Source organism: Lipotes vexillifer, unplaced genomic scaffold (genome assembly GCF_000442215.2).
Source record: "Lipotes vexillifer unplaced genomic scaffold, Lipotes_vexillifer_v1.1 scaffold161, whole genome shotgun sequence".
Classification (NCBI taxonomy): Eukaryota; Metazoa; Chordata; class Mammalia; order Artiodactyla; family Lipotidae; genus Lipotes; species Lipotes vexillifer.
The window spans coordinates 1,286,430-1,298,450 of NW_006779016.1; the positions used below are offsets into that span (position 1 = coordinate 1,286,430).

General features: G+C 37.0%; 1 protein-coding gene across 4 annotated transcripts in view; it reads left to right on the forward strand.

Annotated features, from left to right (window-relative positions):
* The window catches only part of CDK14 (cyclin dependent kinase 14), a 593,024-nt gene that overhangs the window by 203,195 nt on the left and 377,808 nt on the right, over positions 1–12,021 (forward strand). For all 4 annotated transcript variants that reach the window (XM_007452057.1, XM_007452058.1, XM_007452056.1 and 1 more), the window contains one exon: positions 3,259–3,338. In XM_007452057.1, the coding sequence (XP_007452119.1) occupies positions 3,259–3,338 (80 nt within the window). The remainder of the gene's footprint in view (positions 1–3,258; positions 3,339–12,021) is intronic.

Genomic DNA, 12,021 nt, shown 5'->3' on the forward strand with positions numbered 1-12,021 from the left:
AAAAAAATGTATTTTGAGAGTCTACTCTGTGCCAGACAGTTTTAGGCATTGGGCATGTAACAGTTAACAAAACAGAAAAAGAGCTTCTTTTCTGTGTTCTCCTGGAGCTAATAATCTAGTATAAATTTTAAGGAATTTTTTAGTTTCATGTGATGTAATACATAAAATCTCAATGTCTTTAACTGCTGTGATTATCGTAACTATAAGAAATTGATAGTTGGAGGTTTTAACTCATGGAGAGTTGTGCTTCAGAATCAGGATCTCATTAACCTGGATCTTATTCTTTTATGCAGTTTATCATAGTAAATATGTTCAAGATATTTTTCGCCACAAAAATAATGTACACTAGCCTATGAGATTGCTTAAAGGTGTTCCTTCTCTAGTTGCATTTAAAGCATGAGTGCTGGTTCAATTAAAGGCTCTTCTCCTTTCAGTGTATTGCAGGGGACTCGTAGCTTCATGGTCTCAGAGTGTGTTTTAAGCAGATAGCTTTGCAAAATCACAAATTCCCTGTATTCCAGAATTCAGTCCATGGTATATGCAAGCCAGCGATCTCAAGGGAAAGGGAAAAGCTTGGTGGGAAGTTTGTATGTGTTTTTTATGGGTGAGGGGAGAATATCGATAAATGAAGGCAAAATTCCAAGCAGTTCCTGGAATCAGTTCCTGCCTCCTCAGGGAGCCAGTGACGAGCTCAGCTGGGCTGAGAAAATCTGTGCAGATGTGAGTACTGACTGCATCCCAGCCCCAAGCCCTGCCAGAGGCCTGCCTTAGTCATAAAGGGCAAAATGGCCCCCGCAAGTCACACTCACCAGTTGAACCCCATGTGAATATTAATTTTTTGCTTGCACCTGGGTACCTGGAGCATAATCAGGATTAGAAGAAAATCAAGGTGATGTACTCAGGAGAGGAGAGTTGCAGAGCAGAAAAGTGGCAGGCCTGTCCTCCCAGCTGAGAGACACAAGAGAAAATAAACATGACTCCCAGCCTTGAGGAGACGGCACATTGTGGAGCGTTATAACTGGATGTCCTTTGACTACTGTAACCAGTAATATATTTCAACAATCCGTTTGATGAGGGATGCCACTAGGATGGTTGGGCTGTGATGATTTCCTTGACCTTTGTGCCTGTGGCAGTTGTTTTTTTTTTAATCGAAAACAGACCAATTGGTTGCAGTTTTTTAAAAAGAGACATTCATATTCTTTATTTCAGACTCAGGCACTGGATTCTCTGGGCCACACGAGCTCTCCTTTGCTGATTTCATAGGCTCTAAAGATTTTTGGTTGCAATTTAAATTGCAGTAAGAAACCATTTTTCACCTATCAGATTGGCAAAATCAATGGTTGATAACATAGTATATACTGGTAAAGGGGAAACAGGAGCTCCTATTTTCTATAGGTTGTATAAATTGGTACAACCTGTACGTAGGATAATTTCTCAGCGTCATCAGAGTTAGAATTTAGAAATACACATGTTTTGTTTTGTTTTTGGCTGTCCACACCCAACTTTTTTTTTTTTTTCCAACATCTTTATTGGAGTATAATTGCTTTACAATGGTGTGTTAGTTTCTGCTTTATAACAAAGTGAATCGGCTATACATATACATATATCCCCATATCTCTTCCCTCTTGTGTCTCCCTCCCTGGCACCGTCTCTATCCCACCCCTCTAGGTGGTCACAAAGCACCGAGCTGATCTCCCTGTGCTATGCGGCTGCTTTCCACTAGCTATCTATTTTATATTTGGTAGTGTATATATGTACATGCTACTCTTTCACTTCCTCCTAGCTTACCCTTCCCCCTCCTCGTGTCCTCAAGTCCATTCTCTAGTAGGTCTGCGTCTTTATTCCTGTCCTGCCCCTAGGTTCTTCGTGACCTTTTTTTGGTTTGTTTTTAGATTCCATATATATGTGTTAGCATACGGTATTTGTTTTTCTCTTTCTGACTTACTTCACTCTGTATGACAGACTCTAGGTCCATCCACATTTTACTTTTAGGAATTTGTCTTACAGATGTATTTTTACATGGATGAAATTATGCCCAAGAATATTTATTATATCATTGTTTTATGGCCAAAAATTGGGAACCTGCTAAATGCCTATCAGTAGAGGACTGGCGTTAAATTAAGCATACTACACTCATACAAAGGAACACCCTGTGGTCTTTCAAAAGCAAGAGACAATTTTCTATGAATTTATGAGGAAGTCACCAAAATATATCGAGTGATAAAAATAATATACACTGTACCCTGTATGCCATATTACCATTTGTGTGTGTGTGTGTTAAGTATATATGTTAAGCTAAGTTACCTCTCTGAGGTAAGTGGTGACCTCAGAGGGTGGGAACTGGGTGTGGCGGGGAGATTTACTTTTCATTAAATGCTTTGTGCTTCTTTTACTTATTTTAATTAAGGAAGTATGTTGGTAAGCCTAGTCAAGGTAGAAAGTAGAGCAGTCAACTAGAAGACCAATATAGATAATCATGTCTTTATTTTATTAACAGAATAGATTGGATAAAAAGTTATCTGCCTAGCGTAATCTTACTTTTAATTAGAGCTGATACACATTTGGAATGTGTCTAGAAGAAACATCTGCTTTGGATAGGTCTTGTGTAATTTTGTAATAGTAAAATATTCTTAACTTTTATTTTGATGATACACTGCATTATAAAACACAATCAGACTAATGTAATTTTAGGAGGCTCTAGTAAAAAAAAATAGTGAAAAAGGGAGGAATGGGTGATGTTGAGGGAGAGACAGAGAGAGAAAGAAGAGGGAAGAGAGAAGAAAGAAGACTGAGTGTCAGGTTTCCGTCCTTGGGGATTGAATGACTTCAACTTAAGACTGAAGATAAAGACATTTCAGCAAAAGAAACAGAGGCGCTATTGGAGAAACAAAGGGAGAGTGTTATTTTGACCACTTGAGTTTTAATTAATCTGTGAATAATTGATCGAACATGGTGTTTTTGTTAAGCACTAGTTTCATTTTGGAAAGAACATAGAGTGAATCACAGAAAACTTCAGTTAAATCTTGGACTATGCAAGTGCGAATATTTAAAATGTGAATATTTAAAATGTGAATATTTATGATCATGATACAGGATTCCCAGCCTTACTGAAATTAATCTTGTTGTGGTGGCATAATTGAGTCCTGACATTTTCAGTGCAAAAATGCATAAAATATAAATTGTAAGGAAGACAATTAGAACCATAACGGGAACATATTTTCACGGATTTGCTTCTCATCTTTTGTTTTGTTTCTCCAGGGTAAATGGGAAGTTGGTAGCCCTGAAGGTGATCAGGCTGCAAGAAGAAGAAGGTACACCTTTCACAGCTATCAGGGAAGGTAGGCATTTTCTCTTGTTATCTTTGCTTTTGTGTTTGCATGATGCCCATAGCTGTTTAACTGTTATGCACCTCTGAATATGCTGCATTTCTAAATTACATGGTTATATTTCTAATTGGAATGTGTAAACTGAAATTTAAAAATCAGTACCTCTTATGATCATAGCAATTCATGTTAAATAAAATAAAACTATCCTGTTATATACTCAGGTGTGGAGGAAAAAACTGCTGTGCATTGATGGTGAGACTGTCACTAACTGAGGAATCTTACATGTCTGATTTTGTTTGCAGAGCTCCACGCACATATTAATCTAGAGTTACTCTATATTCATGACTTTTAAGGAAAGTTCTTAAAAATGAGGGGATTATGCTACCTTATTAGTCTTTTGTATTTCTTCTTTCTTGATTTTTGTTCCTGTTCTTTAATATATTTTCTCTTGGTTTTTCTTACTGATTTATAGATGCTCTTTATATATCAGCATCATGTATGTTGTAATATTTTCTTCCATTCTGTCATTTTTCTAAAAAGTCTTTTTAACAGTTATTTGATGCGTATAAATTTTAAATTTTTATGAGATGAAATTGCTCTATCTTTTCTTTATTACTTCCTGCATAGTTTCTCTACTTCAAGAGAATGAAATACCTTCTTTTATTAGTGGGATCTTTTCAGTTCACTTTCAGAAATTTTAGTATTAATAGCTTCACCTTTACTACATTTTTAAAAGTACAAATCTTGAAATAAGACTCAGTTTATTTTTGCATTGAAGGAACCACAGTTACTTTTCTGCTGATCCACAGCAAGATAAATAACAGAGATTTACTTCAACAGCATTGTTAAGATATTGATGAACTAAATGTAGTCTGTCACTGGTCTGATTTGTTTCCCTGACCAGGGATTGAACCTGGACCACAGCAGTGAAAGCCTGGTATTCTAACCACTAGGCCACCAGGGAACTCCCAAGAAGTCTACTTTCTGTTTCACTTTCTCACCTTTCATTCTCCTTTTCATACCACTTCAGTTTAGTTTCTATCATTCCTGTTTAGCTAACACCAGATTTTCCAAGTGGGTGGCTTTTCTCTCTCTCTTGTGTTGTCTCCTTCTCTAAATATTATGGAGTTTTAGGACAGGGAAGGGGCCTTCTTTTCTCTAAGCAGCACTCTTTCCCATGTGATTTTATTCATGAATTAAATAGCAACTATAACAAGATGACCTACACATGCCTCTCTTTAGCTAAGACCCTGTCTTTGTTTCCATTCTCACACATCCTTCTGCCCACCTGGCATTTCCTCTTGAATCCAGTAATATATAAAAATGATAATATATCACTCTCAAGTGAGGTTTATTCCAGGAATAAAATACTTGTATTTGGTCTGATGGGATTGGAAACCACTGGCTGAGATGGAGCAATGGGTTCCCAATTGAGCTGTGAATTGGATTATGGTAGACCCTCAGTGTTAAAGAGTAGGAGAGGGGCAGAGAGTTGCTGGGCCAAGAGAGAAGCAGAAGGAAAATGATACTGGGCAGCAGTCATGCTCCTTAGCATGTGGGGTGTGCACTACAATTAACCAGCCTAACCTTGCTAATGGTGCCTTCCCAGATTCAATGTTAAGAGGAAGTTCCTAATGATATTAGAGGATCCAGCTTTGACAGCTGGGTCCATCAGTGGGAAGCTCAAGGGAAGAAGCAAGTAGGGTTATATTAAAGTTTTTGATGATCTGTCTGTTCATACTGGCTGGGTATGAGGCAAGGCCCTTGGGCACATGGTAAACCTTGAGATAAGCTTAGGAGCTGGCCCTGGGCTGTGGTTGTGTCATAGAATGCAGGGCTCTGTAGGTGGGACCTGGTTCTGTGGGTTAGTGAGCCTCTGAAGACTTTTGAGCTGAATGTATTAGGAGGATAAATCTGATATTAGGATGTGATATAGATTAGATAAGGAGGAAGCCAGAAGCTGATAAATTAGTCATTCAGAGCAGTGCAGGTTTGAAATCATGAGGATTTATTAGAAAGCAGTGACAAAAAATGATGTTGCTGAGAAAGAAATGCCAGACCTAGGTGAATTATTAGTTATAGGCAATTTGAGAGGGAAATATCAATGGTTTTGAGTTTGAATGAGGAAAAACAATGGTGCCAGAGAGAGAAATAGTTTTTGATTACATGGAGAATTGCTTTTAACACTTTGCAGTTTGAAAGGGCCCTTATCCAATTTAACCTTTACATTAGCCTTTTGAAGGTTCTTTTTTGGGGGGTGTAGAATTTATATTGTTTGTGAATTCGTATTACTAATATGGAATTGAGGATCAGAGAGCTTAGATGACTTGTCCCAGGACTTGAATCTTGGACCTAGACTTTCTTAGATTATAAAACAGTGTCCCTACTAACTGTGGAGTAGTTGATTGGGGTTTTACACATTGGGGCTTGAGTTCATGAGACAGCTATACAAAAATGTCTTTTTGTGATGTGGAAGTGTAGCTCACAAGAGGCCAGCATAAACAGTGTATGTTAACATGGTCTTTAACAAGTTGAACAAGTGGTAAGATTTTTATGGGAGAGAACTTTGAGTGAAAACAGAGAGCTAAATTGCAAGACAGTGTAGTGAGTTAGAAAGCCTCATATTAGAGTCTGGAAAGCTGGGTTTTGATCCTGACTGTTTTTCATCACCATGCTAGTTTGCTAGGGCTGCCATAACACAGTACCACAGACTGAGTGGCTCAAACAGCATCTCATGGTTCTGGAGGCTAGAAGTCCGAGGTCAAGGTGTCAGGGCCCACCTTCTGATGGCCATGAAGGAAGGATTTGTTTCAAGCCTTTTCTTGTTAATAGATGGCTGTCTTTTCCCTGTGTCTTCACATCATCTTCTCTCTGTGCCTTTGTCCAAATTTCCTTTTCTTATAAGGACACCAGTCATATTGGATTAGGGTCCAATGACCTCACTTAATTACCTCTGAAAAAAATTCGATTTCAAATACCAATATCCTGAGGTGGTGGAGTTAGGACTTCAACATATGCATTTTGGGAGACACAATTCAATCTGTAACATCACCTAATGGTGTTGGGCCTCAGTAACCCTACTTGTAGAACACAGGAGTTGGTTTGTGCCATCAGGAACCATCTACCTCTGCATTATGGTTTTGATTTCCCAAGGAGTCTTTAAACTCAGAGTTCTGAATGCTCTGGAGATGAATGGTACAAGAATTGTTGAGGCCTGAAAGAACTGATCACAAAAAGACATTGTATTTTCCTTTGAATAAAATATTTTATGTTTTTCCTAATAAAATCTGACTTCCGAATGATTTTTAATGGAGATAAATGACCATGTAGTAAGAAGAAGAAACTCTGGGCAGTTTTGGTTATTTGTTGCTCTCTTGCCTTTCATAAGTCTTATTTTTCTGCTATTTATGTGTGGAAGCAAAAGCTAGCACCATTGCTCACTCTCTTTTGCTATTATTAATACTAGAAATCCATGCACAATAACTCCTCTGTGTATCGAGTGGTAGAACTTGAAATATTTAGGATGAGGGTGGTAGATGCTTGGGATATATTCATTTTTACATTTTTTACATTGATGAGGGAGCGGCATGGCTTGTTCAATTGAGAGGAAGCACTTTAATTTGAGTTTGCCTTTTTTCTGCTGCTTGGTCAATTTCCTCATTCACAAAACGTCAATAGAAGGAAGATTTCAAAGTAGGAAAGCACTGTGCATAGTAAAGTAGTTTTCAAGTGGCTGCTTGCCACTTCTAACCTTTCCTGGGAATTTAGATGTTAACACATAATTTCCCCCTAAAGTGGAAACACTTGTAAGCAACCCTAATCTTACCTAGCTTTATGTCCAAAGATGGACTCTGAATTTTATCTTATAGAGCTAGAGTGCTTAATGGCTTAATTCAGGTTCATGTGCTTTGAAACTCATTCTGTCTTTGACGGGAGCTTAGAGAAATTAAGTAGCCATGCTGAGGCCAGCTTTTCTATTTTAACTTAAAATCTTCATGTGATATCATCATGGTTTTTGATGGTACTGATAAAGAGTCAGGAGATACAAGAAAGGTTTGAAAGGAAGTAGATGAAATGTCTTAGGATACAAGAAAGGTAGCAGTTAAAGGAAGGGAAAGATAGTAAGTTCAATCTCAACATGTTAAGTTTGAGGTTGGACGTTCATGTGGCAATTGTTCATATGGTGTGCAATACAGATAATAGGCCAGTTGTATGTAAATTGGGACCTTACTTGGCACTTCCAAGTACATGATCTCATTCAGTCTTTCAACATTGTGAGAAAGGTTGATGTTACTATCTTCATGTTAATAATTATGAAGCTGGGATCTAAAGAAATTTTTGTCCAAAGTCACACAGATAATTATGTGGTAGGTATGGGGTTCAGCTTGCGTCTTCTACCTAGTACGCTGACACATGCTAGCCATTCAGTATGTGTTGAATGAATAAGTGAATGAATGAGTGAATAAATTCCAAATCCTTACTTTTTATTCTACTATACTGCATTACTATTGACACAGAAACCTGTACGATCAAAATTGTATATAGAGACTTTCCGGCTGTTAAGAAGCAGACAGGTGAAGTTGGGAAAGCACCATACAGCAAAATTCTGAGTCTTGATGAAGACTGTGCAACTAGCTATGTGATGGTGAGCAAGTCACTTGACATATTTTGTCTTTAGTTTCTTTCTCTTTGAAATGGAGGGGTTGGACTATATGAACTTATATCTTCATGATTAAAATAATAGTACCAGCGTGGATCTTTTCTTGGATAAAGGATCTATAATTGTATCATCAGTATTCCTCATCCACACCTGCTGTAGTGTGATGCACATTACTGTGCTTAGAATATTTCTTTTAAACCTTCTAATAATAACCCTTTATGTCTGTCACTGAAAAAATTGACATGAATTGCTTCAGAGCATTTAACAATTGACAAAAATTTTTTAAGTGGAAGATAAAAATCTATGAGTCTAGACTTTGATTGTAAGTAAGCTTATGTAAATTGCCAAAGTTGTTATTTATAAGTCTGAGTAATTTGATGGGTGTCTGCCAATTGATATCAACAAAAAACTTCCAAGCTCTCAGATCATGTGACTTTAAAAACTATAAAAATCATGTATTTTCTTTTTCATGTTTTTAATTTTAAAGGATAAAGTTTTTTTAATGAAATAACTTATTTCTTGTCTGCTTTAAATTTGTAAAAAATTTTATATTATGTCTTATTTTATTCAGAAATACAGTTTCCAACTTATATTTGAAAGCATGAGTATTTTATTGGAAATATAAATTAAGCTCTGATACATTTATATTTAAAACACATTTAGAAGAACTATGTAACTAGTTTTAATTTGAAGGCATTTATAACTGGCTAAAAATCTTTATAGACTTTTTTGGTACCTGTCATGCTAATAACATTTTAAAGATGCTACCTCATTTAATTCCCACAATAATCCTGTGTTAAATATAGATATTAGTATCTCCATAATTACCGATGAGATAATTGAAGCCTAGAGATAAGTAAATTATCCTGTGTTACACAGTTTACTAGGAAACAGCTAAGTTAGGGTTTTAACTGGGGTCTTTTAAGTGAAGAGTTTGTTTCAGAGGTGATACCTTCCTCGCTTCAAAATTTCTTGGCTAATTTTTAAAAAGTGATGGGAATCCATAATCTACATATCAACTGTTTGTCATGATAGTAATTATCATAGCTACTATCAGTTGCTTTATAAAAATACAATCCATTGGTATACCTTTGTTACTTCTCAGTATTTGAGAAACTGTTACACTGTTTTGCTGCCTAAGCTATGTTCTATCTAGTGACTTAGAAATAGTCAAAAGATGGCAAACTTTAAACAGTAATTAATTCATGACCACTGTCATGACCACTGATAGGATTTAGTATTATTTACCTTTGAGCTCTAGTTTAAGATAAATTTCCTGAATGTTGAAGGAACTTTCAAGGATGATAGAAAACAAGGAGACATTTTTTTTCTTTTTTTTTAAATTTATTTATCTGTTATTTTTTAATTTTATTTTTGGCTGCATCGAGTCTTCGTTGCTGCATGTGGGCTTTCTCTAGTTGCGACGAGCAGGGGCTAATCTTCCTTGTGGTGTGCGGGCTTCTCATTACAGTGGCTTCTCTTGTTGCAGAGTGTGGGCTCTAGGTACACGGGCTTCAGTAGTTGTGGCACACTGCTCAGTAGTTGTGGCTCGTGGGCTCTAGAGCACAGGCTCAGTAGCTGTGGCACACGGGTTTAGTTGCTCCGCGGCATGTGGGATCTTCCCAGACCAGGGCTCGAACCCGTGTCCCCTGCATTGGCAGGCGAATTCTCAACCACTTCTCCACCAGGGAAGCCCAAGGAGACTTTTTAATATTCATTAAAAAAAATTGATAGGTCATGTATATTAGAAAGGAATTTGACAGTACCAGAAAGAGAGGCTAGAGAAAGAAGCAAAAACATATTTGAAGAAATAATTGCCCAAACTTACTAAAGTTATTGAAAAATATGATTAATCTGTTATCCAAGAAGATAACTGAACCAAAATTAGGAGAAACATAAAGAGACCCTTACCTAGACCCATCATTGTCCAACTGTTGGAAGACAAAGACAAAAAGAAAATCTTGAAAGCAACAGGAGTAAAGCAACTCATTACGTGCAGGAGAAAAAAATATGTTTAAGATCTAATCTCCCATCCAGACCAGTGGAGGCAAGAAAGCAATGTAATGACATATTTAAAATGTTCAAAGACAAGACAAAAAGCTTGTCAACCAAAAATTCTGTATCCAACAAAACTGTCCTTCAAAAATGAAGGCTAAAGACATTTTCAGATCAGCCACAAATTGGGAGAAAATATTTCCAAATAATATATCTGATAAAAGATTTATCTCCAAAATATATAAAATATATAAAGAGGTCCAAAACTCATAATTAGAAAACTCCCCCCAATTTTTTAAATGAATGATTTGAATAGATATTTCACCAAAGAAGATATACCAGTGACTGATTAGCCCATGAAATAAAGCTCAAAGTTGTTAGTCATAAACAACACGAAAATTAAAACCACAGTGTGATGTGACTGTACACCTAATCCAATGGCTTAATAGAAAAGACAGATAATACCAAATATTGCAAAAATGTGGAGTAACTGGAACCCTCATACATTGCTAGTGGGAATATCAAGTGGTATACTCACTTTGGAAAACATGTTGACAGCTTTTTAATTTATTTTTTAAATAAATTTATTTTATTTTTGGCTGCATTGGGTCTTCATTGCTTGCGAGTGGGCTTTCTCTAGTTGCGGCAAGCAGGCTTCTCATTGTGGCGGCTTCTCTTGTTGCGGAGCACCGGCTCTAGGTGTGCGGCCTTCAGTAGTTGTGGCTCGCAGGCTCTAGAGTGCAGGCTCAGTAGTTGTGGCTCACAGGCTTAGTCGCTTCGCAGCATGTGGGATCTTCCCGGGCCAGGGCTCGAACCCGTGTCCCCTGCATTGGCAGGCGGATTCTTAACCACTGCGCCACCAGGGAAGCCCTTGACAGATTTTTAAAAAGTGGAATATTAAATTACCATATGACCCAGCATTTTCACTCCCGGAAATCCATCCAGGAGAAAGGAAAACACTTCCACACAAAGGCACGTACGTGAATGTTTCTAATGTTACTATGCAGAATAGGCGAAATCAAGAAACAACCTAAATGTCCATCAACTGTTGAATTGTTACACAAAATGTCAAACATTCATATAGCAATAAAAAGGAGCTACCTACTGATAATATGCTTCAACATGTTTGAACCTTGAGGGACTTCCCTGGTGGTCCAGTGGTTAAAACTTCGCCTTCCAATGCAGGGGACACAGGTTCCATCCCTGGTCAGGAAACTGAGATCCCACATACTGCGAGGCAACTAAGCCCGTGCACCGCAACTACTGAGCCTGCATACTCTGGAGCCCATGCCACAACTAGAGAGAAGTCCGCGCACCGCAACGAAGAGACAGCATGCCGCAACTCAGACCCGATGCAGCCAAAAATAAAAATAAATATTTTTTAAAAACCCAAACAAACACGTTTGAACCTTGAAAACATTTATGCTCAGTTATATAAGCCTGGTTGTATATACATAAAATTCCCAGAAAAGGCAAATCTATAAAGACAGCAGATCAGTGGTTGCCTGCGGCTGGGTTTGGAAGAGGGGACTGACTGCAAACGGTCACCACTGTCTGGTGAAACAAAATTGTTCCAGTACTGGATTTTGTTTATGGCTGGACAAATCTGAGATATGGTAATGGCTGCAGAGCCCTACAGATTTACTAAAAGTCATTTTATTTTATATTTACAGTGGGTATCTTTTATGGTTTATATTATACCTCAGATAAATGTTTTCCTAATTCTATTGAAATGTATATTTATATACTTAGCTAAAAAATAGAAGAAAATTAATATAACACTAGTGGTGATTAAATCTTTAATTATTAATTAATAATAAGTTAATCATTAAATTGTTAAATCTAGAAAATCTTTATTCCTCTTTATCCCAACTTCTCTAAACTCTGTTATTTTTACTATCAGAAATAAAACTTATTTTGTTGAATATAAAAACTGACACCTCCTATTCTCAAAGATCTTAAAATTGATTAGTGGAGAAAGATAAACATGTTATCAGTTGAATTATAGGATCTAATTATACATGTCTATATAGGGGAAAG